The sequence below is a fragment of the Lissotriton helveticus genome, chromosome 10 (genome assembly GCF_964261635.1).
Source record: "Lissotriton helveticus chromosome 10, aLisHel1.1, whole genome shotgun sequence".
Taxonomy (NCBI): domain Eukaryota; kingdom Metazoa; phylum Chordata; class Amphibia; order Caudata; family Salamandridae; genus Lissotriton; species Lissotriton helveticus.
In genome coordinates this window covers 1097999369-1098027361 of record NC_136071.1, presented here as the reverse complement: position 1 = coordinate 1098027361, position 27993 = coordinate 1097999369, and the positions used below count along the sequence as shown (strand labels likewise).

Below are 27993 nucleotides of genomic sequence, written 5' to 3'. Positions count from 1 at the left end.
AAAAATAAAAAATAAATAAAAGTCCTGGTCAACACTAGCACCAATGCCTCTTACCATACCATCCATCACCACCCTCCAAATCATAAAACCTACATCTCAGAAATTAGAATCATTGTAGACTCAGTTTGGGCTAATCTTAAGGCAGCTGTTGGCTCCGCAGTCTCCGACTGACCGTTACTAAAGAATCGCCAGCCTGCACATCTTGATCGGTGCTATCCTGAAGAGCACAGATGGGGGGGTGGCCAGTCTATAGTAAACATATAGATAAACCAAGCTTCTGGCCTGCAGGCGTTCCATACCGGTCCTTAAAACTCCGTTTCCTTCAGTTCTACCCGGTTTAATTCTTACCATGCCCTTCAAGAAGCTGCTTGTGCTGAAATGCTCCATTTACAGACAAGTCTACTTGTGCCAGACTGTGAAAATAGGGCGTGAAAAATGTTCAGTGACTAACCAGGCCTGCAAAAAGCAAGGAAACAGCCACAGTGCCACTAAGTTAGATCAGTGGGAAGAGCAGGCGAGGGGGAGAGGCTAAGGTTCTAGTTGTGCATTATATTAGGGGTAGGGGACTGTATGGTGGACCTGGGGGACGTATCCTTCTAGGAGAGGGTACCATTTATTAATAGCCAAAAGGAATGCAGTCATCAATTTACTACAGTTGCAAAGGGGGAAAGGGCTCAATGATTAAGCACTGCATACATCTACAGCGCAAATAGAATGTGCTGTTGAAAAGATCCATCCTCAATGTCCTATTTTTATTTTGGAAAACTCAGGGCCATTTTACATGCAATCTTTATGAAGGGTTTTGTGCCTCCTAGAGCCTTGCACTTCGTATCTGGCAAATGTTTACAGAACATCAGCATCTTTAATGGCTTGCTTGGAGGGTAGTTGCTTTGCTTTGAGCTGCAAACACAAACTCTGTCCCAATGGATTTTCGCACATCTAACGACCATCTATAATTTAGCAAGAAACTTTCAACAGTGCTTTTTACGTTTTAATCTACAGAGGTATTTCCAATTTCTTAAGTGCAAGGACACCGTTTACAGGATAACTTTGCACTCCATAAATATCATTAATTAATTATTTATAGTGGGGTTGAGAAGCAAGGTCGCTCTCCTTGTACATTTTCTATTTGTGAACTTGAAGCAGCAGACTAGTGCCCATCATTCTGTGGAACAATGGGGCAATAGATTTACCTATGTATCCACTGGAACAAATGAACACAGGAAAAGCCAACATATGTGGTTTTGGCGGTTAGCCTTTTGGCTTTTTGAATGCCAGTTTTATTTTGTCATGGTTTTTGCGAATCTTATATTTTTTTTGGGGGGGGGGAGCAGAGGAAGTGGGGATTGCACGAAACAGAACTTTGTCTGTATGTGCTCCCTGTAAATAAGCGGAATGCAGTTAGACAGCGATGTTAGCCTATGGCTAGAGTGGGCTGACATTTCCCATGCTGTATATAGGGCAGAACAATGAAAATGTGTTTAGTAAAATCAAATTGGCTTCGCCAGTGCCAGACCGAATGAGGGTCAACACCCAGTCTTTGAAAAGTCTGTGGACCTCGATCACTTTAAAAACAGAATCAATAGGTCTCCTTTCTTTTCAAAGGAAATAAAAAACTATTTGCTGTAAACTAGTAAAATCAGAAATCTATTAAAAAAAAATCCTAGCAGACCACGCTCGGAATCAGAGGAGCGATTCCAGGTGACAGGTGATCCAAGATAGAAAATGGTCCTTCCTGGGAACCGTTAGCCAGAAGAGCCTACTGGGGTGAAATACCAAACAGGAGGGTTACTTTAATGCTGGTTTTTTGGTCAAAGGCGTTCAGCAGGTATGGCCTCCTGGAGCACCTTCACGCTTAGTTACAGTAACTATGACAGCACCCAGTGCCCAACTTTTTCGGTTTGGTCTTGGCATAGTGGGGGTGGGCCCAAGACACTAAACTGGGTAGTCCCAAACACAGGAAGATTGAGTTGGATGGGACTTCTGGCATAGCCAGGGACTGAGCCCTTCTTAGGTTATGTAGATATGTATATCGCAGTATCATCCGGAAGGGGGTGCTGGCACTGAAAGACCATACATTGTTCACCCGAGTACCCCATAAAAGTAGCAAGTTCACATCTGCTGTGAGGGCAGCATTACCAGAAATAGAAATTGCTGCCCCTGTCTGCACCCAGGAATGCTGTGGCGCCAACAGTAGCGGGCATTTCAATTCAATAGAGACTAAAGAATAATCAAATGGGATGTCTTGGGTCATATTACCTGTTCAGGCTTCTTCTCTTCCACCGGGAGGGGCTTCTCAACAGGTACTTCAATGACCTCCTTATCGACAATGTCCTCAGGTTTTGTTGTGGTCTCTTCTGAAGGTGGTTTCTTTATAGACCTGGAGCAGGAAGAACAAGGAGTTAAAGTTCAGAACGAAACTGAAGTAGCTTAGCAAGTGCAAGTAATTCAGGTAACTCCACAAACATTACAGGGATCTTCTGGGTATCCAAATGCAGAGGCGATTTAGAAGAGTGAGCCGGCTGAGCTACAGGAATCCCAGTTGCAATTAACCTGCAATGCATAGGAGAACCGCCGATGGGGCCAGCTTAGATGTTTGTCTAACATGCACAGTGGTATTAATTAAAAGCTAAGCGGGCCTTTCAGAAGAGCTCCAAAAGATGCATGTCGCTGGAAGTTCAATGATGCTTCAAATGCACATCCAGATGAGAGGAAAGGGGAGGGTTCCAAGTACATAAGAGTAGGAAGACTGCTCTCCTGAGCCAAGCAGCAGAATCCTTGGCACATGCACTTGTACTGCTCCTGGTGGGGTCTTCCTCACAGTGGCTTAAGTTGGGCTATACATGTGTTGACCTCTGTGTATAACACTACTGTAGCAGCACCGGGCTTCAATTACTTGAGGAAGAGCCTCCTCCAATGGTGAGGCAATACAGGTTTGGACCTTTGTCACTGGAAGGGTCTGCACGGATGGTCTGGTAGGAATTTCAACATTCAATTTGTTAGAAGGTAAAATCTAGAAGTTAAGGCTTTGTCATTCACGTTTCCAGGATAGAGTTTAGACGTGCAACGCTAAAGTACCTTTCCAAAAAACAGCTTGGCTGCCTTGATCAGGGTCAGACAAAGAGCTGTGACCAGGTGTCAAGTGTTGGTATGATTCTAGAAGCAATATATGTAATAAAGTATGCTTTGCAGGGGGTTGTTTAGTGCAATGCTCATTAGAAGTTGGTTTCATTGCAAAACAGAATATGGTTGGCGGCACATCTTAACACACAAGATCTTCCTGGGAGTAGTAGCAAATAAGCTGTGGGGGACAAGACTTTTCCCTAATAAATTGTTTGTCACACACTTAAGTGTGTAGAGCAAACCTTGCTGTGCTTCATAATTGGAGTCAAGAACTTCATAAAAACACTGACATTTCTGGGATTGCAATATAGTCTTAATTCATCCTGGAAAACTAGATGCTGAGCCCAGTAATAAAGGCCAATACAAGCGGTCCATATGGGCTGGGATAAAGGGAGCTGATCTAGCACTGGATTTTAACCACTCTTGTTCAGACCAGTTTGTAAACGACGTACTGAGACTTTTCAGCTAAAGTGGTGCTGTGAGTAGACGAGAAGCTTTTAAAACAGGTTTTTGTCCAGCAAAAAAGAAGTGTGCTTTGAGTATATATTTGGAGTAAATTTATCAATTTGTGTTGAAGTTTAAAGTGTGAAATACGATGGCAACACCACTCAAATTTGCCCAGATACTTACTTTTTCAGGTTAATTTCATTGTGTTTGGATACACCTGGATGAGCGTTGTTTTTCTGAATTTTCTTGGAAGCAGGTTTGACACCATCTTTCTTCTTAAGCTGCACTACGGGATTCTTGTGAGCCTGTTAGGATAAAGTCTGCATTATTGACCTTTACCTTCAATTACCTCTATAACCTCCCATGATGCTTTGGACCCCGACATTACATACCATATTAGGCCATCGCCGCATAACCCCAATGAGCTACTGTAATGAAAGGGCGCATGCATACTTACATTCGTAATGTCTCCGAAGGCAGAGCGCTTTTTGGGTGCTCCCTGAGGAGAAGATGGAGACCGCTTGCTCTGACTTGCGTCATCCTAAAAAAAAAAAACAGAAAAAGAAATTAAGAGTAACCATAACAGTTTTCCCCTATTGGTGGCCGTATGAATGATCAGCTTTTTCATCCTCATGGACTACTGCATTCACAAACACATTTAGGAAACTACCTTTACTGTCAAGGAGTTGGGGGCAAGGTGTGGCAGGACACCTCTTTCCAGAGTAAATAAAGACCACAGCTATTCAGCAGGTCTGTATACAGACTATGACTGATGCACGAGGCAATTCAATTCCAATGGGCAAAAACAAACACGAAGAGAATTCAACATAAGTTAGCAGACCTACTCACTGTTTGCAAAAACTATCAACTTGGCAAGGTATCATGTAGATATTTGCCAAGGAATTTAAATACTACAAGTATGGGTGGTTACATTCACAAAGAACCACACTTGCCTTTTCAGGGTTGGTGTTCTGCGTTGCCACAGGTTTTCCGGGTATTCGTTGTAGTTTACTGTTCCCAGCCCTTGGGTTGCGGGCAGTGGGCATCATTGTTCAGACTTTTCCCAAAAAACTGCCGGAAAAAAAAAACGAACCGTTACATAAGAGCAAATACACACATGCAGTCAACTTCACACCCCCTTGAAATCACACTGCAAAGTAAAAACCATCACCATATTGAAATGTTCACATCATGATTTTAACATGCACTGGGGAATGCCAAAACAGGCTAGAATCCATCTATCCAAAGATCTGGCAAAAGTCCAGGGTCAGACTACCTCTCCACTCACCACATAAAAGCACTCCACTAACTAACCGCCATACAAAAAATGCACAATTTAGCCATCGACCACCATAAAGCAGCACTACACAAACCAGACCCTCACACCAGAATAGCCAATGCTTTTTTATCAGCATGTCCATTTAGAACAATTTTACAATGGAAATCTGTGCATCGGAGATGCTTCCTGAAAAGAAAATGCAACAAGCGCAAAACCACAGGACAAAGGGGATACTAGAAAATGTAAAGTGCTTTAGGGTATCTGTATTCTGCATACTAGAGGCAATGCCGGATCAACATTGAATTCAATTTCTAAAGACCTTCTGATGCTTTGCTAGCAGAAACACAAAAGTAAGTTCCCTTATAAGCAGGGCCACTGGAATTGTGCGATTTTGTGGAAGATGCACTTGCCACTTAATTATGAATTTGTTGCTTTTGCCACATAATTCATCGAGCTCAAAAGGATTAAAAGTTACTAAAAATGTGTTGCTGCACAGCGTCACCTCTCTGTATTTTGTCCAAACATCTGACTTGGCACCAACCCTCCTCGCCTGTCCGCTAACTTAGACAATTGTGTTTAAGACAACTTGTCCTTACCCAGATGAGATCAGAAGATTGCACTATGGCCCTGCGATACATACCCTCGAAGAACAAGATGAAAGATGGTTACGCCTCCCTCTATCACTAGCAGGTCGCGTGGCCTTGATTAAAATGATCGTTCTTCCGAGATTCTTGTATCTATTTAATAATATTCAGAGCCTACTCCCAAATAGCTTCTTTCTCACACTCAGATCTCATCCGATTAGGGTAAAATGGGGTGGCAAGAGACCACGGGTTAGTTGGGATGCCATGACACTGCCTTATAACAAGGGGTGGGGGGACTTGGAGTTCCGAATCTTCAAGTACACTATCTAGTGGCGAGTGTAGTTGCACATTCCTGGTATCACCCGGACGCCAGACTTCCTTATTCAAAACCAGAGGCTGACCTAGTACGGTCTGCTTCCTTGCATACAATCTTGCCCCTGGGGTTCCCAAGGGACCCCAAAGATATCCAAACAGTCTCTACCACCAGCTGGGCCTGGCAGCAATTGGTCCGAGTGACAGCTGCACTGCACTTTACTGACATACAGATACTGAATAACCCTTGGATCCCCATTATGACTGAGAAAATAGTATAGTGCACTTAAACCAAATTTGAAATAAGCAAAGTGGGTGACCTTTCCTGATGGCCACGTTTTTGCCAGAGAGGAAGAAGATAGATTTAGCGATGCTCCATTCATGGACCGCTTCATACTCAGTCACGTACGTAGTGCACTTAGGGCAGCACTTTGAGTTCCCATTGGCTCCGGCTGAATTCGGCCTGGTGACCAACGTAATCTCCACTCCCGGCAGTGAAGACCGTGTCTCCAAAATGTATTGAATTCGTATGTTACTAGTTCCTGGGAGGGATATCAGGGTTCGGGAGGCGAGGGAGAGGGATTTGGGGCATCCCATTTCAGACTCACATTGGGAGTTTTGCTGAGTACAAAGTAAAGAAATTTCCCTAAAGAGTAAACATAGGTTACTACACTTTAAGTTCCTATGGAGGACTTACATGTCCCCAGAAACGTTATACAACATTGACCCTAACAGATCGCACACATGCTGTAAGCGGGGTGCTCTGCACGTGGACTTTGCACATCTAGTTTTAAATTGTGCTAAAATCGGGGCTTATTGGCGATCAGTGTGCAAAGAACTCTAAAATTATAGATCTGGCAGTAATTACCTCCCCAGAATCTGCTTTACTGGGCTGTGTTAGATTTTCCCAAAGCTGTTCGGAACTTTATGGCGATGGCCCTTTTGCTCGCGAGATAGCCCTTAAATGGAACTGTAAAGCTTTACCCACGACTACGGCATGGCTTCAGAGCCTTGCTTATTGTAATACGAACAGCGATTTATATGCTGACACCTTACCTTCGGCGTCTCGCCCAAAAGATATTTGGGGCCATTTAAAGCCTACCTGAAAGACACAACTCACCCCCCCCCCCCTACTTGACAGTCTACGGATGGAGTGGTCTCCATGGGGGTAGGTTGATCCATACAAACAACAAAATAGGAGTGGAGGGCCTAAGGGATATTTAAAGACCAGCCTAGGTAGTATCCCTTTGCAAAATCAAATTAACAACAAGAAAACCTAGGGGTCTGTGTAGGAAAATACCATGGAAATTCCTATTTATTTAACCGGACGTCTGCCTCAGTACATCTGGTTAGAGTCAAGACTCGCAATTTAGAACAAGACACAAAATCTCAAATGGGGGCCACCAGTGATTGTAGATCAGCAAAACCTTGTTAGGATTCCCATCAAAGACTTGTAATGATCAATGTTATCATTTGGTCATCCTTAGGTTCGTGTGTCCCTGGATCATTGAGACAAAGATCGTACCCTGTGGTGGACAAGGGTTGTGACCCGCGATCACTGTTGGACCATATGATAATGATCTGATGGGTGCTAGTGCAGTGCAGAAACACAAAAAGTGGTGAATTAAAATAGGATAGAGAACCTTAAAGAGAAATTTAATAGGAAAGGGCTCTTCCTGTTAAAAGCAAGAACAGTGCAATAACATAGCAGTTAAACCAAATATCTGCAGGGGGGCCAACATGTTTCAGCCTAATGGGAAAGGGGATCCAGGCTTTCTTCAGGGCCTCTGTTCTCAAGAATAATGCTACTGCTTAAAGTGTGAATAATGCTACAAATGCAAAAATATCGCAAAATAAACGTGAACAGTAAAGGATATATATTTCTCCGACATCTGTTAATTCTCCTCCATGTCACCTGGTGTATTACATCCAGATTGTCCGGGGAACAGACCTCACCTCTCCTGGACCTGGCTCAAGACATGCGAGACCCCGCTCTGTCCGTCGTTGCCTCTGGCCGGTACTGAGTCAGGGGGAGGCCAGGAGAGGTGAGGTCTGTTCCCCGGACAATCTGGATGCAATACACCAGGTGTCATGGAGGAGAATTAACAGTTATTCACACTTTAAGCAGTAGCATTATTCTTGAGAACAGAGGCCCTGAAGAAAGCCTGGGTCCCCTTTCCCATTAGGCTGAAACATGTTGGCCCCCCTGCAGATATTTGGTTTAACTGCTAGGTTTTTGCACGGTTCTTGCTTTTAACAGGAAGAGACCTTTCCTATTAAATTTCTCTTTAAGGTTCCCTATCCTATTTTAATTCACCACTTTTTGTGTTTCTGCACTGCACTAGCACCCATCAGATCATTATCATATGGTCCAACAGTGATAGCGGGTCACAACCCTTGTCCACCACATGGTACGATCTTTGTCTCAATGATCCAGAGACACACGACCCTAAGGATGACCAAATGATAACATTGATTACAAGTCTTTGAGGGGAATCCTAACATGGTTTTGCTGATCTAACAATCACTGGTGGCCCCCATTTGAGATTTTGTGTCTTGTTCTAAATTGCGTAGGTTGATACATAACATGGCAACAAAACATCATTGCTGTACCTATTGATAAATGCATCCAAATGTATCAATGCTTGCAAAAGTTCTTACACTGCTACTAGATGGGGGAAGTGGCAGGTTGGAGGGTGATGGTTAATGTGTAGAAAGAGTACTGTATTGTTCTGTACTGCAGCATATAACAAATGTGAATTATGATTTATTTGTTTTTTGGGAAAGGAAAGTTGTATTTATTAAAAAAATGACAACGTGTCCTTTAGCCGTTCTCTCTCCAAAGCCTGAAAGACTTGCCAGCACTTTACACAAGAACTCCATTGAGGTCAGAGCTACTTCCCTGCATCCTGTAGGAACCTCGAAAGACCTGTGAGGGCTCCGGAGCAACAAAACCAGACACCGGAAAGCACCACTGCACCCGAGCTACCTAGCCCAAGCTGAAGAGGGCTAGCAGTGCCAGCGTGCCACCCCCCCCCACCCTCCACAGCCAAAGGCCACCTTGGACTTGTCCTCTGTGCGTCTTCCAGACATTGCCTGCAGCCTGTGTGCAGACCCCCTCAACCAACACTGTCTCCGGTAATGAAAACCAGGCATGTCGAAGTACCTCTGCACTGGTCGCCCCTAGCCCGTGGAAAAAAGGACCAAAGATGTCCCCACATGCCAAAGCATTGTGAGGCATGCGGTGGTTCAGTCCAACTGGCCTCCCAATCCAAACCTGTAGCCTCTACATGCATTATTTTTATAATTTGGTGAGAATCTCCTTATGGAGTCATGTGCATAATTTATTGACGAACAATGAACAAAGGGATTGCCAATACTGTGCAATTATTTGTGTTTGTTTAAACCGGTGTCGAGCAGTAAAGTTAACTCAACCCAAAGACCACCAATTCAGTCTTGAATATTTATGCAAATAAATTTTATTTTTTAATTTTTTATTTTATTTGTTTTGACTTATTACTTTTTCCTTTTTTTTTTCTTACACAAAAGGTATATATGACCAAACAAATGAATTAAAGCAACAAGGAGTGTTTTCAGAACACTCGACAAGTGAACACAAAATTTTTAAATAGTCACAAAGGCCAAAGACAACAGGGTACAAACCCACAACACAGTTCGCCAGTACAACATCAATAGCACATTTAGACAACAATTAGACAATAGACAATCGACAACATATAAAGGTAATACGGCTAAATAAAGCCACTCTTTAGATGCTAACTATGCAGGGTGGGGCCTATTGCAGAATTTCTGCTCAAATTTTCCAGAAAGGCCTATACATCTAAATGAAAACGTGCCAAATTTGACATATCTTTTTATGTGTGCGACCACTCACTGTGTATATATTTACAATGTTTTGAAATAAAGGTTAGTCGCAAAAACAGAATGTATCAAAATCAATGAGGAGAGCGGGTTTAATTAATGTAGGAAGGAGGTCGACGCGTTTCGAATCTCTACTTAGGTTGAGAGATTCTCTTCAGGACCGACAGACATAATCTGAAAAACATAAATAAACATACACTCAGTCAAAACCACACATGAGGGACCTTCAACTCGCATACCGATCAGCTTGATTTGTATCATACCTGTATGTGCTTTGTGTAGCTATTCAAGTCCTAAAATCAGAAAGAAAGCCATTCTTGGTAAATTCAGTACTTGGTGCAGGAGTGGTTCAGACAGTGAGAGCACAACGTTTTCAAGATCTAAACAACTTACTTTGTCGATGTTTTGCCACGGTCAAAAAATATGTTTGACGGACCACAGGGGAGTTTCACCCGTTTTTTGTTGCTTGCTTTCCTGGCAACTCCTAAAAATAACAAACGAGTTCATAAATGACAGGGCGTGTGGAACGCCAGACTCATACTTAACATTTCTCGCTAATGTGCTTGTGCTTCAGAAACAGATGGTTCATTTACTAGCATGCCTTGAGATACTTGGGCGGGTTCAAAGAGTTTGCCACGTTTTTGTAAACGGCTTTGACATTGGGCAAAGCCCGTGCGGTGAAATTTGTTCGTGAATGGTGGCGGGTCGACTATCTTAGCGAAAGACTTAACCCGTGAGCCGGGAACCGCCTGTGGCAGCTCGACCGCATTTACCTTATGGTTGTTGCGCTGTCCTATTTTCGTTGTTCTCCTCTCACGCAGAAGACGCCATCTAGTTCGGCATGTTCATTTCCGTGTTATTCCGGAAGTTGTTATAAAGTCCACGGCGTCTTGATGGGAAATGTAGTCCCTGATGCATTTTTCCATTTAGTGCGACGGTGTATCGCAGCTATACATTTAATGATTGTGATTGGCCACAGGTCGATGTGCGCGGCAAGCGCGTGCAAAATGGATAATCCTTTACATGTCCTTGTGCACGAAATGTCATTAAAGTTGTGATTATGGAACAAGCTCAAAGCGGAATATGTTAGGAAGAAATTACATTTTGTCTGTTCTTTTCCAAAGGGATGCGGCATGTGCCCATCTTTACAGGTGGTACAATTCAGACATCTCATTCAGGCCTGTAATAGTAGTGTTGAATTTAAGTATAAGCATTGCTTCTCTCCGTCTTAGTTTACCCTCTACATCACCACCTCGTGGATCTGGTTCTACTTTGGATATAATTGTCCATTTGAAGTCACCATCTCCATGGGATTCATCAATCCAATGTTGGACTAATGGAGCTGTTAGTACTTTCATTTTTATGCGAGATTTATGTTGTGACATTCTTTGTCTCGCCTCTTGATTCGTTTTTCCAATGTATACCTTGTTACAAGTGCAGATGATGGCATATACTATATTCCGCGTTTTACAATTAGTAAACTGGTCGTGTTTCCATGACACGCCCTCATGTTGGAACAGGTCGCCTTCGATAGTTGAATTGCAGCATAAACATGTGCCACATTTGTGGTGGCCTGTGATGGGAGGTAGGCTGACATAATCACGTAGAGTCATTGTCTTGAGTTTAGGTACTGCTGCTCTCACGATCTGATTCGCTATACTTGTGTCTTTTTTAAAAGCGAAGAGTGGCACTTCATTTAACTGTTTGTCAATTTCTTTGACTAGATGCCAATTTTGGTGGATTGTCTTTTTTAGAAAATTGGATGCAGGACAAAAGGTTGACACACAGACCGTCCGGTTTAATTGCTTCTTCTCTTTCTTTTGCAAGAGTTCTTCACGTGGTGTCCACCACGCTCGTTTTATTGCATGTTTCAGCAATTTAGCTGGGTAGCCACGATCTAATAATCTCTCTTTCAAGGCGTTAGCATGTAGCTGATATTCATCTTTGAATGTACAGTTTCTCCGGATACGGAGAAATTGACCTATTGGTAGATTTTGTTTTAGGTTTCTTGGATGATTGCTGGTGTAATCCAAAGCCTTGTTTCGATCTGATTTCTTGCGATATAAAGTTGTTACTAGTTGCCCGTTTGAGCAATAGATTTCGACATCTAGAAAGGAAAGTCGTGTTCTCGATGACTCTAGGCTAAATTTAATGTCCCTTGTTCTTTCATTAAGCCATGTGTGGAACTGTTCTAGTTGTTCTTTGTTCCCAGACCATGTGAAAAACACGTCGTCAATGAATCGGACCCAACCACCAATCCACTCACGGAAGGGGTTGTTGTTATAAATGAAGGTGTCTTCATACTGACTCATATATAGTATAGCCAGCTCGGGGGCAAAAGGGCACCCCATAGCTACTCCTTGGGTTTGGAAATAGAAGTCGTCTTTGAATTTAAAGTAATTTTTTGTAAGGGCCATTTTTGCCAACTCCAAGAGGAATTCTGTTGGAATTTTCGATGGCATGTCACGTTTATCCAAGAATACTTCTAAAACTTCAAGTGCTTGGTCTTGGGGGATTTGGGTATACAATGAAACAATGTCCATACTAACCAGAAAGTCTTTTTCTGAATCAAATGGGAGTTCATGCAGTCTATTCAAAAAATCGGTTGTGTCTTGGAGGAAAGACTTGACCTGGGTGCAAAAAGGTTTAAGGAAGAAATCAATTAACTTGGACACGGGCTCAAAAAGTGAGCCGCATCCCGAAATAATCGGTCTCCCCGGTGGCTTTTGCTCGTTCTTATGTACCTTGGGAAGTACATAGAACAGAGGGATCCGTGGATGTTTATTGGAGAGAAAGCTAAATTCTTGCTTGCCTAGAAACCCTTCTTCTAATCCTCGAGTCAAAATGCTGGATAGAGAGTTTTGAAGTTCCTTTGTTGGGTCATAATTGATTTTACGATAACATTGTTCATCAGACAACTGTCTTGTGGCTTCTGCCACGTATTCTGTTGTTCCCCATATGACGATAGCTCCGCCTTTGTCGGCTTGTTTTACTATAATGCTCGCGTCATTTTTGATTGAGAGCAACGCTTGTTTTTCTTCACGAGATAAATTTGGTGAAACAAATCCCTTTTTCCTTTTTTCATGAGAGGCAATAGCGGATAGTACTGTTTTTTCAAAATACAACACCTTGAGGTGTTGTATTTTGAAAAAACAGTACTATCCGCTATTGCCTCTCATGAAAAAAGGAGCATTATAGTAAAACAAGCCGACCCAACAAAGGAACTTCAAAACTCTCTATCCAGCATTTTGACTCGAGGATTAGAAGAAGGGTTTCTAGGCAAGCAAGAATTTAGCTTTCTCTCCAATAAACATCCACGGATCCCTCTGTTCTATGTACTTCCCAAGGTACATAAGAACGAGCAAAAGCCACCGGGGAGACCGATTATTTCGGGATGCGGCTCACTTTTTGAGCCCGTGTCCAAGTTCATTGATTTCTTCCTTAAACCTTTTTGCACCCAGGTCAAGTCTTTCCTCCAAGACACAACCGATTTTTTTAATAGACTGCATGAACTCCCATTTGATTCAGAAAAAGACTTTCTGGTTAGTATGGACATTGTTTCATTGTATACCCAAATCCCCTAAGACCAAGCACTTGAAGTTTTAGAAGTATTCTTGGATAAACGTGACATGCCATCGAAAATTCCAACAGAATTCCTCTTGGAGGTGGCAAAAATGGCCCTTACAAAAAATTACTTTAAATTCAAAGACGACTTCTATTTCCAAACCCAAGGAGTAGCTATGGGGTGCCCTTTTGCCCCCGAGCTGGCTATACTATATATGAGTCAGTATGAAGACACCTTCATTTATAACAACAACCCCTTCCGTGAGTGGATTGGTGGTTGGGTCCGATTCATTGACGACGTGTTTTTCACATGGTCTGGGAACAAAGAACAACTAGAACAGTTCCACACATGGCTTAATGAAAGAACAAGGGACATTAAATTTAGCCTAGAGTCATCGAGAACACGACTTTCCTTTCTAGATGTCGAAATCTATTGCTCAAACGGGCAACTAGTAACAACTTTATATCGCAAGAAATCAGATCGAAACAAGGCTTTGGATTACACCAGCAATCATCCAAGAAACCTAAAACAAAATCTACCAATAGGTCAATTTCTCCGTATCCGGAGAAACTGTACATTCAAAGATGAATATCAGCTACATGCTAACGCCTTGAAAGAGAGATTATTAGATCGTGGCTACCCAGCTAAATTGCTGAAACATGCAATAAAACGAGCGTGGTGGACACCACGTGAAGAACTCTTGCAAAAGAAAGAGAAGAAGCAATTAAACCGGACGGTCTGTGTGTCAACCTTTTGTCCTGCATCCAATTTTCTAAAAAAGACAATCCACCAAAATTGGCATCTAGTCAAAGAAATTGACAAACAGTTAAATGAAGTGCCACTCTTCGCTTTTAAAAAAGACACAAGTATAGCGAATCAGATCGTGAGAGCAGCAGTACCTAAACTCAAGACAATGACTCTACGTGATTATGTCAGCCTACCTCCCATCACAGGCCACCACAAATGTGGCACATGTTTATGCTGCAATTCAACTATCGAAGGCGACCTGTTCCAACATGAGGGCGTGTCATGGAAACACGACCAGTTTACTAATTGTAAAACGCGGAATATAGTATATGCCATCATCTGCACTTGTAACAAGGTATACATTGGAAAAACGAATCAAGAGGCGAGACAAAGAATGTCACAACATAAATCTCGCATAAAAATGACAGTACTAACAGCTCCATTAGTCCAACATTGGATTGATGAATCCCATGGAGATGGTGACTTCAAATGGATAATTATATCCAAAGTAGAACCAGATCCACGAGGTGGTGATGTAGAGGGTAAACTAAGACAGAGAGAAGCAATGCTTATACTTAAATTCAACACTACTATTACAGGCCTGAATGAGATGTCTGAATTGTACCACCTGTAAAGATGGGCACATGCCGCATCCCTTTGGAAAAGAACAGACAAAATGTAATTTCTTCCTAACATATTCCGCTTTGAGCTTGTTCCATAATCACAACTTTAATGACATTTCGTGCACAAGGACATGTAAAGGATTATCCATTTTGCACGCGCTTGCCACGCACATCGACCTGTGGCCAATCACAATCATTAAATGTATAGCTGCGATACACCGTCGCACTAAATGGAAAAATGCATCAGGGACTACATTTCCCATCAAGACGCCGTGGACTTTATAACAACTTCCGGAATAACACGGAAATGAACATGCCGAACTAGATGGCGTCTTCTGCGTGAGAGGAGAACAACGAAAATAGGACAGCGCAACAACCATAAGGTAAATGCGGTCGAGCTGCCACAGGCGGTTCCCGGCTCACGGGTTAAGTCTTTCGCTAAGATAGTCGACCCGCCACCATTCACGAACAAATTTCACCGCACGGGCTTTGCCCAATGTCAAAGCCGTTTACAAAAACGTGGCAAACTCTTTGAACCCGCCCAAGTATCTCAAGGCATGCTAGTAAATGAACCATCTGTTTCTGAAGCACAAGCACATTAGCGAGAAATGTTAAGTATGAGTCTGGCGTTCCACACGCCCTGTCATTTATGAACTCGTTTGTTATTTTTAGGAGTTGCCAGGAAAGCAAGCAACAAAAAACGGGTGAAACTCCCCTGTGGTCCGTCAAACATATTTTTTGACCGTGGCAAAACATCGACAAAGTAAGTTGTTTAGATCTTGAAAACGTTGTGCTCTCACTGTCTGAACCACTCCTGCACCAAGTACTGAATTTACCAAGAATGGCTTTCTTTCTGATTTTAGGACTTGAATAGCTACACAAAGCACATACAGGTATGATACAAATCAAGCTGATCGGTATGCGAGTTGAAGGTCCCTCATGTGTGGTTTTGACTGAGTGTATGTTTATTTATGTTTTTCAGATTATGTCTGTCGGTCCTGAAGAGAATCTCTCAACCTAAGTAGAGATTCGAAACGCGTCGACCTCCTTCCTACATTAATTAAACCCGCTCTCCTCATTGATTTTGATACATTCTGTTTTTGCGACTAACCTTTATTTCAAAACATTGTAAATATATACACAGTGAGTGGTCGCACACATAAAAAGATATGTCAAATTTGGCACGTTTTCATTTAGATGTATAGGCCTTTCTGGAAAATTTGAGCAGAAATTCTGCAATAGGCCCCACCCTGCATAGTTAGCATCTAAAGAGTGGCTTTATTTAGCCGTATTACCTTTATATGTTGTCGATTGTCTATTGTCTAATTGTTGTCTAAATGTGCTATTGATGTTGTACTGGCGAACTGTGTTGTGGGTTTGTACCCTGTTGTCTTTGGCCTTTGTGACTATTTAAAAATTTTGTGTTCACTTGTCGAGTGTTCTGAAAACACTCCTTGTTGCTTTAATTCATTTGTTTGGTCATATATACCTTTTGTGTAAGAAAAAAAAGGAAAAAGTAATAAGTCAAAACAAATAAAATAAAAAATTAAAAAATAAAATTTATTTGCATAAATATTCAAGACTGAATTGGTGGTCTTTGGGTTGAGTTAACTTTACTGCTCGACACCGGTTTAAACAAACACAAATAATTGCACAGTATTGGCAATCCCTTTGTTCATTGATTACCTGGCACAGCCTTACTGTGCTTTTGCCAAAACCCTCCTTGATACATCATAATTTATTGACAGCGTGCGTATTTGGAAGATGGTTAGCCCTCTATAATAAGTCGAAGGTTGCTCGACCACAATACGCCCTCGAAGAGCACCTTTGGATTGCTAGAGCAAGCCCCTGTCTACTTTTAGAGGAATACCTGGACTCTTTGCACGGTATATCTCTTTTTGGTATACTGTATAAAGAGCAGGCTTCCTGTACCGCTTAACCTGAGTTTTCTAACCATCATTTAGCAACCCAGACAATATTTGGCCCTCCCCTGACAGATGTTTCCAGTTTTAAATATTAATCCATAAAGGTAATACAGAATGAAAAAAGTAGACGTCTCATATGACCTACACTGAAGCCTACAAAATTCCAGTTCCCGTAAAATTACGTACCTAAATACAGTACGGTTATGGAGTATATTATCCCTAGAACACGTATTAATTAAAATAAAATTCAATGGTAAAATTTACGGCAAGAACAATTTGAAACAAATAGGACAGTTAACGGCAAACTTATGGGGGAGGGGGTTAGGGGGCGGGAGGCTACTGCGGAAGGGTCTTTAGTGGGTGCTTAACACCCACGGTGTGGCTCCACAGCCAGTATGAAAAGTAATGCCCAGTCACAAAAGGGTGCCCTCTCCACCTTTCGACAAGACCCTATCTACGTACGAGACGCTGCTTAAAAATCAGGTGTTTCGAATGAAGAATACACTGTGTGCAGCAAACTAACTTCTCATTTCATTAATGAAGTGCTGAGGCACATACGCTGCACAGAGGGAAAACTACAAGAATCAGTACATGCTATTTTTCTTCAGGACCCCAAATCAAAAGGATGATTAAAATATTGTACGCAATAGGTCTTTCAACAATAGAGGACTAAAACCGGTCCTTAAGTGAGACCTCAAAAAATGAAGTTATTTTCAGCTATACCTTCCCAAATAAAACTAACTAAAACACATGCAATGTTCAACTCAGCAGAAAGCACTTGTAATAAGAGACGAGCCTCAGATATCCAGTCTATAAAACAAACCGCGTCTCTACAGGGGATACTTAAAGATAGTTTCAAGAAAACATGCACAGTAGTTGCAAGAAATGCAAAGAGCAGTCTGTATTCAAAGTGGAATGACAGCACTATATTACATTGAATGTGCATGCAAACTGTATAAACTTGTGCACATATGTGCTCGTGAAAAAAGTGAACAGTGCAAAGCGACAAGTGAAAACAGCAAAAAGCAGTGCACGGAATCAGTAATGTCAATATATACAGAGAAACACTTTAGTGTTTAAGATTCATTATCAAGGATGTAAGAAAGGTAGGTTATTTGATGAACCACAGAGGTTGCGCCTTGAAATTGTGTTGGGTAGTAGACCGCGTTTCGCCCTGTTGTCAGATCAGGTAATCTTCAGGCCAAAGTTACAAATTTGTAAGCGATGTGTAATGGCTGTAGAACATTTCCAACGGGGGTATAGAGTAGCACCCGGGAATGGTGTGCTAGGGAAAGAGGTGAAAAAAAACCCTATCAGATAGCCGACTTGGAGACCTCAGTTGCTACAGTTTCCTTTTTCTTGCAACTGCTGAGCATTTTTTTCATCAAACTATCTTTAAGTATCACCTGTTGAGACGCTGTTATTTGTTATATACACTTATTACTCAGGTCTCACCTGGGTCTAGGAGTAACCTAATGTGGTTAAGTCTTGTGCCTCAACTATCCAGTGTTAATCTGGGGGTGGTATGGTAAGCAAAAGGATGCTTGATTTAACCCAGATCTCTTGACAGGGGTGAATGTTTTGATTTGTTCTGCATTCCATCCAATCAATTGTGTGTCTTTTGCTTTCTTTCCGTAAGTGCACTGGGTATGCCCAGACGTGGGTTCCGGACTCGCTGTGCCACTGGATTCAAGCTATCCTGGCTGCTGCGGGTCCTAGGATGCTTGTTTCCAGTCCAGGGAGGACCTGGCTTGGCAGTTCAGGCTGGACTGTTCCCATGAGGCACAGGGTCAAGACTGATTTGCATATGGCCAGGTCTAAACTGGGGTGGCATGGTGAGCAAAAGAATGATTGATTTAACCCAGATCTCTTGACTGGAGGTGAACGTTTTGATTTGTTCTGCATTCCGTTGATCAATTGTGCGTCATTGATCCAGGGCACTCTAATTTCCTAAAAGTGGTATTCAGCTTCGGATTCATCATATATCCAGTATTACAGCCACTGGAAGCGGCCCTTTCCGTTGCAGGGAGTTGTAGGGAAGTATAGTATTTGGCATTCCCGCTGCTGGTCATTTCACTAGGTCGCACTGGACAATGACAACATTGCTACCTCTTTAGACGTAGTGCCTCAGCAGAGGTGGGGTACATCATCACAGAAGACTCACATGGAGCAATAGCTCTGAATTCCATGAGGATAAAGTCAAAAAAACATTACGTGCGGAATTCGAGCAAGAAATCGTGCGGGCAGTCCCATGGCTTAAGGAAGGTAGCGCTGCACACTGACACCGCTTCTGTAACCGGCAGCCTCCTGCAGCAGCAGGTGAGGCCGGGCGTTGAGTGGAATCCTAGAACACACAGACTGCGCGAGCTTCAAGGGTTGTGGAACGATCAACAGTGGGCGAGTTAGTTGAAAATAGTTATTTTCCTCCAAGGTTACAGAAGGAAAAGTGGGATGTAATTGGTTTTATGTTACTTTCTTTATCCAAACAGATGTTTGCATGTGTGCTGAAGGAGCCGACAACTGGAGTTTGGGGGCAGGTGACAACAGCCACGCCCTCCTACCGTTTCGGGCATGATGGTGCACCCCGCGAACCTTATTGGCTGAGGGGTCAGGGGCGGGGCTAACTGTCACTGAGGAGAGGGGTTGGCCACCATTTTGGCTAATGCAACACAGCGGTCACCAGGGTAGGAGGAAGGGGCGAGGTGCTACGGTTGTTAGGAGTTCAGGTATGCAACAGATTGAGTTTTGAAGTGATCAGAGGGAGTTTTGAAGAAAATCTGAGAACTGTTGGGAATGTGAAACATTTGACGGTGGTTCGGAGGAATGTATTATTCATGATTTCAAATTTTTGAGATGGTATAAACATTTTAGTGAGGTACAATGTTAGTCTGTAAGGCGATGGCCAGGATATTATGTTACAATTGTGAGGAGCACCTGCTTCATTAAAGTGACCTTTCCCTCACACGCTGGTGTGTTGCGGTTCTTGGGATGTGCTTTCTCACTCGACACCACTTTCCAGCAAATTAGAAACCAGTGAGTGCCTTAAAGAGTGGTCAATAGGACATTAATACAAAAAAAAAAGTTGCTGGTAATGGGTCATCATAGTGACCCAAGTCAGTTTGGCTCATCAACGACAAACCTGTATCCAACAGCGGTTTTAAGATATGCCTTGGCAACGCAACTCTTTGCTCGACCTTGTGTTACCAATAATTTAAGATGTACATAAAGTGAGCGTTGGCGGCACCCAGAGGAATAGAGATGTTCTCATGTGTTTGGTTATTTGTCTCTCCAATTGAGTGCTTGCGCTGCAAAGCATGAAAACTATTTTAAATTTCAAAAGTGCTCTGGATCGTCACACATTCAATGCGTAATCTCGCACATGCAATTATACAGAAAACAATTGTTTTTTTGCACTGCAGAATGCCTTTTTAACATTTAATCGGGGCTCTGAATGCAAGCCACCCCCGTAGGTATTGTGACTGAAAGAACCAATGCATCGACGAGGACTGACACCAAACACGAACAACCTCCAAAACCAGGCTTGCAGCCAAAGGAGCTGATGTCAACATTAAATGAATTGCTTTCGCTCATTAGATTGTCTTTGTTAAAGCATTGTTTGCACTTTTAACTTCTGTGGCTTTAAACAGTGCTTGCAAGCTGCAGGGCATGGAATGACAAATGTATCCTGCCCCTAAGGCAGGAGACAAACATGCATTAAAAATACAACAGGTCTAACCTTTTATTAAGTTAAAGCCATTTGCTTTGCTAACAATACCGGCTTTAACTTAACCAAAGGCAAGACCTGTTGCATTTTCAATGCTTGTTCTCCTTCCGGTCATTTCTCCATTTGATGCGTCTGCCCTGTTTCATGCCTTCTCTCCTTTCGATTTCTTTACTCCTTTACCTTTCTCTTTCTGTACATCTTTTCCCGTTTGTTTTTCTTCCCCCTTTCATTCTATTTTTCCTTCCTTCTATCTGTTTCCTTTCTCTTTACTTCTTTATTTGTATCCTGTAGTTCTCTATTTGGCCTCCTTTTTTCTATTCTTTTTGTTTGTTTTTCCTCATGCTCCAATTTTCTTTTTCTTCCTTTTTACTCTCACTTCCTTCTTAATTCTGGTTTTATTCCATTCTCCATTTATCTTCTTCTGTTATCTCCCCTGTCTTTCCTTCTTCCCTTGTTTCTTTCTCACTCTTTTTTTATCTTGTTCGTTCTGTCTCTTTTCTTTCTCATTCTCTTCCTTTGAATTCTTTTCCTTCGGTTTTTTCTTCTTTTATCAGTGTATCTATTTATTGCTCTCTTTGGCTTCCTCTTTATCTTTCTCTATCTTTGGTAGCAAGGTCTGGCACTGCTGCCCCCTGCAGCTCTCCTCCTGGTACGGCCGTACACGGACCTCCCTGGCGATGGGTGACTGATGCCATGCCTGGTGTGTAGCACCTTCTGAGAGTTGTTAGGGATGTGCCTCATGGGGTATGAGTGCTGCCCTCGGCTGCTGTCCTGGGAGTGGTGGCACACTGTATCTGGGGCACGTGTTCTATGTGGAGGCACTCTTGTGCAGGGCTTCATGTCTGCCGAGGGTATGTAGGGGGGCTGGCAGTGCGCTGCTGGCCCCTTCCTCTCCTTGTAGAGTAGGGCTGGTGTTCATGCTGGTGACAAGTGCCCTGGTGGTGGGGGGAGGGGGGGGAGGGAGGAGGTGGGAGGTGGAACTGCCGCCCCCCTTCTGGCACTGTTGCCCACGGAGATCCCTTGGTGGGTGTGACAGAGGCCTTTTTTGACACCATCTGGCAAGTAAGATGTGTATGTATGGAGACTATTCACACATTTTATTGCACTAAGACAATAACCCACCTTCCCATTAGGCATTTATTCTGTTAATTTTATTTGCTTGAAATTGAATGGGAAGTATTGACAAAATGCACACAGATAAAACAGAAGAGTTAATTATTGATGGAAAGTCGGACCTTTGGCTAGATACACATTGGTCAGTAGAAATTGGCAATCTACCTTGGTGTAAAAATTGATAGGGCTCTATCCATGGACACTTGGATGTCCTCTGTAGCTTCCATTGTGGGGTTTTTCCACCGTAAAATCCGGAGGAAAAGGATTCCATTTGTGACAGAGGATGGAAAGAGGACAGCTGTCTCTACGATAATTGGATCTAGACTGCACCAGCTCGTTAACTTGTCTACTATCCACTCTATTAAAGAAACTTTAAGAGATTCAAAATTGGGCAGCGTGGGTGATCTTGAACTACCAGATTCGCACACGCGTGTCTGCTACTTCAAAGCTTCCAATGGCTTCACAGCAACTAGAGGATTCGGCTTGAACTCCAGGGAATAGCCCCTTTCATCCAACTCTTAGATAAATCACTGGTCACACCTTATGATCCTCCACTGGTAAATTGTTGGCTGTTCCTATTTTTTTTTAAAGCCAGAGTCGGAGTGGCAGCCTCTCTGTTCTAGCCCAGTGGCCCTGGAATCTCCTGAATGGAATCCGAGTTGAAGCCAACTTAATGTATTTCAGTCTTAAGCTAAAAACGTGGCTTTTTCACAAAGCTTTATTTTTCTAATCTTTAGTTTTACGGACAAGAAACTGTTTGTTGAATGTGCGCTCTACAAATGTTTGTAGCAAAGCAGATTAAAGAGCTTTACTCTAAACTATTGGCCACAGTAGTGCAGAACAATAAAGGTGTCTCAGTCAACTGGCCACACATTCAACAGGGCATGTTGCAACCTATTAAACCACAAAAGGCATAAATGTAGTCATTTCACAAATTATTCAGAAAAAAACCACCCAATCCAATGCAGTATATGAATAAAGGAACTTGTACATCAGGTTATTAATCGCAACAAGTTCCGGTGATTAAATATTCCACTGCGTTCACCAAAAACTGAGTTCTACATTAAACATTGGAGTGGTGCTTTTCAAAATTGCTGAATTTTTGCTTTGCCTAGTACAAGCAGACGACAACGGATTGTCGAAAGCATCGAATCACAATCAGCAATACCAATGGTTGTGCATATCATTCGTTAGCGGTTTAATATAGGTCTTCTGGAAAGCCTCCACAGACACAGTGGAAGCATGACATAATTGAAGAACTACCATTGCAGCCCTAGGCTTTTCTTTAATTGGAAAGTACCAGCAAGCCAAACTATTAAATATGATTGAGCTCACTGAATCAATGTCTTAAGTATGTTCTTAAAGTTGTTATTCTTACAGGACTGTCCTTGTGTTTCACACAAGCCATACATGAATACTTCCTCCGGTCAGTGAGTGAACCATCAGCTATGTAAAATCTAATGCGCTCTGTAGAGAATACAGATCAGCATCTGAAAGGGCAGTTGTTGACAGATGCATGCCCAACCGTCTCTGATGAGCAGCCCCATGGCTTTTCCACCAGGCACAATTCCTTTCTTTTAGACACCAGCAAGATGAGGAGCGGAGAAAATGCTGCACAACCCTCAGCAGTGAGTGGGCGTGGTCACCACCAGGTGGGTGTGAAGTAGGCTTCTAATGGAGTGGCTCAGAGCAGTCTTTTTCCCTGAGCCAAATGGTTGTCTGTGCTGGATATGCTGCTCCTCATTTTTGGGTCTGGCTCAACGCTGCAGTCTACATGACCTATTGCTGCAAATTCTGTGGACATTTCTCTCACCTCCTGCTATTGGACGTTTGATGTAGCATTCTGCCCACTTGAAAGAGCTTCTATTGGAATGCATGAGAAACTAAAGTGTGAAATGTATACTGAATCATCACACTTATCATGTTAAATTATTTATCTCATACATTCATTAATGAAAATCGACCCATTTCTGCTACTTCAATGGGAAAGCCAATAAAGATTAGTTTAATGTGCAAAACAAAATGTGTGCATGCAACACAAACAGCATTTTTGAATGCCTGTCTGTGCATGTTGTGGCACTGAAAAGCCAGACCGATTGGCTTTGCCAATGCTTGTTTGAGTATTAACGCTACACTCTGGTATGATTTCAGTCAGCCGAAGATTTATTTGGTCTTTGCAAACAATAAAAGAAAAGTCTAAAATCTACCAATTACAAAAGTTTTAAAAAAAACACAATATTAGTGCAAATTTACAGTTCCATTTGTACCCTTATTCACTCATTTAGTGTCCACTTTGTGAAGAAGGGCACCAATCAATGTGAGTAACTTTACCCCTCTGCAGATTAAAATGTTTGACGAACCCCCCACCTCCCCATCCAGCAGGTTATGGCATGACTGCAAGTACAAATGGCCTTCTTGCGTCATTTACAAAGGGGCAGACACACATCAGGTGGCATATGGATTCTTTATGGTAACCACATAGGCGACCATTGTCATCTTGATGTTCGCCTTTCCAGACTGGTAACAAGTCTTTAGAGTCATGTTCTCTTAATCGGTACTGCATGAACCTCTTATCACAAGTTGGAAATGTGCTGCTAAATAAGCTTGGTGTAAGTTGTGAATAAGAATTTATTACCGACCAGGTGTGACAAAGTTTTACTAAAGTTTTTTTGTTTTCCAAGATGGACAATTTCTTCGCAGTAGTGTTACACAGTTAAATACTACCCTTTCCATCTTGCTATACCATGCCTCTTGGATTTCTAATTACACCAGAGCTGATCTCAAGTATTCGCCCCATGAGATTAATGTTTTCTGATCGAACTGGGCCTTTATTTCTGTCCAGCATAAAGTGTTCAGGGATTCAGTTTCTGAAGAGCGGATTTTCCAACATAATTTAACAAAAGATTTTTTTTTTTGCTGGTATTTTGGTTCTGGAGGCCGAATTCCATGCGGATCTGAGCTGGTGATGCGGCTTTTGGGAGGTTAAAACTGCTTTGTACACCTAGGTCTGAAGCTCGTTTAAAATATCAATTTCCAGACCATGACAGATTTCTAGGCCGTAAGCCAGTGTAGGTAATAGTTGTGCTGCCATTACTTTTAGGAGGTGACTTCTTTTGCAACTGTTTGTATGCAAAGGTTAATGATTGGGCTTTTGCTCTTATTGTCCTTTTCTGGTCTGTAAAGGACATACTTCGGCCCAGTGTGATTCCCAAATATTTATGTGTTGGTTTCCTCTATTTGTTCGCCCTTTGCGTACCATTTATGTTTGCCAGACCTGGGACCCGCTAGACGCACCACCTTTATTTTCTTCTTGTTTATCTCCAGCCCTTGTAATTCAAAGTAGTGTATCAGGTTATTAATGACTTTGCAGTCCGATTGGAGGTTGGTTCACGACCGTATTCCAGGTACTGTATTGGCACGTTTGCCAGTTTGGGTGGATGCCCATTTACTTTTAGCAAATGGATGTTTAAATTGGCGAGATACAGATTGAATAGGCTCGAAGCCAAACTCATCCCTGTTTTCCGGCCATTATTTGTGCTCATCTTAGCTGATACTCTTCTACAGTCTTCAAGCGTCACCCATGCCCAGGTATCACTGTGTAGAGCTACTATGGTGTTTATTAGTTTTTGTGGCAATCCCCATGCTTTTAGTTTTCCCCAGAGTCGATCTTGTGGGGCTCTGTCAAAGGCAGGGTTTAAGTCGACGTAGCATGCAAATAGGCCGGATTTTTTTAATGGCTTTTTCGGTTAGGATTGTCAGTGCTGCCAGGTTCGTGCTTGTGCCCATTCCATGCCTAAAAACCTGTTTGAAATTTCAGAATTACACTTCTTTCCTCCATTCATGCTTGTAGTTGTGGTATAATACAGGATGCATAAAGTTTTGCCTCAACATCACTCAGGGCAATGAGCCTGTAATTACTGTTAGTAATTTAATGTTGGTTAAAATATTTCACTCTGGTATGACGTAAACATTTATAAATGGCTCCTAAATATGAAAACATCCGGCGAGGTTTAGACACATTTATAAATAGCTCCTAAATATGAAAACATCCTGTGAGGTCAGGTGTAAGTGGAATACAGATGTGGTTGTTAAAGACCCGCTTTTCCTCACAACCTGTGCGCCTATATACACCGAGAGGAACGGGGTGATGAAACGTGCTGATTAATTTCCCATGTATAGTGCACTCCAGATCCACACCGACCCTAGGACCACTCTCAGAGGCACCCTCATCTACAGGCCTCCAGGAACACGTAAACAATTCAGCGAAGACATCACTGACTTCATCAGTCCACATGCCCTCGCCTCCGAGAACTACATTCTACTAGGAGACCTCAACTTCCACCTGGAAAAGATAAACGACAGCAACACCACCACCCTTCTTGACAACCTGGCCAATCTCGGCCTCAAACAACTTGTTGACACCCCCACCCATGTAGCCGGACATACGCTCGACCCAATCTTCACCTCCAGCAAACACATCTCCTTCGATCGCACCACAGCTCTCCATTGGACGGACCACTGTTGTGTTCACTTCAGCTACAAAATCACCTCGACCCACAACCCCCCACAACCTATTCCCCGAAGAAAATGGAACAAAATCACCACCGACCAACTCCTCACATCGCTCAACCAAAACCCACCCGTCCTCTCATCGGACCCAAACCCAGCTGCCATCAAATTCAATCAATGGATCACTCACAGCGCTGACGAATTAGCACCCTTGAAAAACCATCACACCAAACAAGACAGCAAAAAGGCCCCCTGGTTGAACGATGACCTTAAGAAATCCAAGAAGCTATGCCGTACTCTCGAGAAAACATGGAGAAAAACCCCCACCACCGACAACATGACCACCCTCAAGGCAGCCACCAGCAAACACCACCAGCTGATTCGATCCACCAAGAAATCAGCATTAAAGAATCAACAACAACGCACATAATAGCAAGGAACTATTCAACATCGTCAAAGAATTCACCAACCCCACCGCAGCCTCAAACGACATCACTCCCTCCCAAGATCTCTGCGATTCGCTATCCTCCTTCTACAACAAAATCGTCGACATACATAACAGCTTCAAAAACAGTTCCAGCGAACAATCCTATCCACCCCCCTCAGAACATAAAACGCCCTCTAACAACCTCAGCACCTGGAACCCAATCTCCACTGAAGACACCATCCGCCTTATGAATTCCATCCACTCTGGCTCGCCAACCGACCCTTGTCCCCACCACATCTTCAACAAAGCAGACTCAATCATCGCACCCCATCTCCGTGATGTCATCAACTGCTCCCTCAACACTGCTACCTTCCCAGAAAAGTGGAAACATGCCGAAGTCAGCGCCCTCCTGAAGAAACCCACAGCAGACCCCTCTGAACTTAAAAACTACCGCCCCATATCCCTCCTCCCATTCCCGGCCAAATTCATTGAGAAAGCCATCAATAGCCAACTCGCCGCCTTCCTCGAATCCAACAACTCCCTCGATCCCTCACAGTCCGGCTTTCGAGCCAAACACAGCACCGAAACCACCCTCATCGCAGCAACAGACATCCGAACACTACTGGACAACGGAGAAACAGTGGCCCTCATTCTACTCGACCTCTCCGCCGCCTTCGACACTGTCTGTCACAGCACCCTCTTACAACGCCTCAGCAACATCGGCGTAAAAGGAAAAGCCTTGGACTGGATCATCTCGTTCCTAGCTGGGAGAACTCAGAGAGTCCAACTTCCCCCATTCAAATCAGAGGCCACTGAAGTCATCTGCGGCGTACCACAAGGATCATCACTCAGTCCCACCCTCTTCAACGTGTACATGAGTCCACTCGCTCCCATCGCGCGCCAACAGAACCTTAACATCATCTCCTACGCTGACGACACCCAGCTGATCCTTTTCCTCACCAAAGACCCCAACACCGCCAAAACCAATCTTCACGAAGGAAGTGGCCATTTGGATGAAAAACACACCGCCTAAAACTTAACTCAGACAAAACGGAAGTGCTCATCCTAGGGTCATCCCCCCTCTGCCTGGGACGACTCATGGTGGCCTTCGGATCTGGGCTCAGCACCCATACCCACAGACCACGCACATAACCTAGGCTTCATCCTAGACTCCTCCCTCTCGATGACCAGACAAGTCAACGCCGTCTCATCCTCCTGCTTCAACGTACTTTGTATGCTCAAAAAAATCTTCCATTGGATCCCCACCGAAACAAGAAAGACTGTCACCCACGCACTGGTTACGAGTCGACTAGACTACGGAAACACCCTCTACGCCGGAATTACAGCCAAATTACAGAAAAAACTCCAACGCATCCAAAACGCATCAGCGAGGCTCATTTTGGACATCCTCGCCAAGATCACATTACCGGCCACCTGAAAGACCTCCACTGGCTTCCCGTCAACAAGAGAATAACATTCCGTCTTCTCACCCACGCACACAAGGCCCTCTACAAACTAGGGCCTGAATGCCTCAACGCTCGATTATCCTTCTACACACCCACCCGCCAACTAAGATCCTCCAATCAAGGCCTCGCCGCAGTTCCGCGTATCCAAAGATCCACCGTGGGAGGTAGATCCTTCTCCTACTTGGCAGCCAAGACCTGGAACTCACTCCCCACTCACCTCCGCCTTACACAGAACCACATCTCCTTCAGAAAAGAACATAAAACCTG

The 27993-nt window shown here is 43.2% G+C and overlaps 2 protein-coding genes across 2 annotated transcripts in view; both read right to left on the bottom strand.

The window, feature by feature from the left end:
- LOC144785288 (uncharacterized) overlaps positions 1–27993 on the bottom strand; it is an 850769-nt gene that overhangs the window by 773536 nt on the left and 49240 nt on the right. The gene's annotated exons all lie outside the window — the stretch shown is intronic.
- CCNB3 (cyclin B3) overlaps positions 1–27993 on the bottom strand; it is a 48720-nt gene that overhangs the window by 18750 nt on the left and 1977 nt on the right. Inside the window, exons 2-5 of the mRNA XM_078663841.1 lie at positions 4524–4641; positions 4028–4111; positions 3754–3875; positions 2260–2380 (exon numbers count right to left, since the gene is read on the bottom strand). Of these exons, the coding sequence (XP_078519967.1) occupies positions 2260–2380; positions 3754–3875; positions 4028–4111; positions 4524–4619 (423 nt within the window). The 5' untranslated portion in view covers positions 4620–4641. The remainder of the gene's footprint in view (positions 1–2259; positions 2381–3753; positions 3876–4027; positions 4112–4523; positions 4642–27993) is intronic.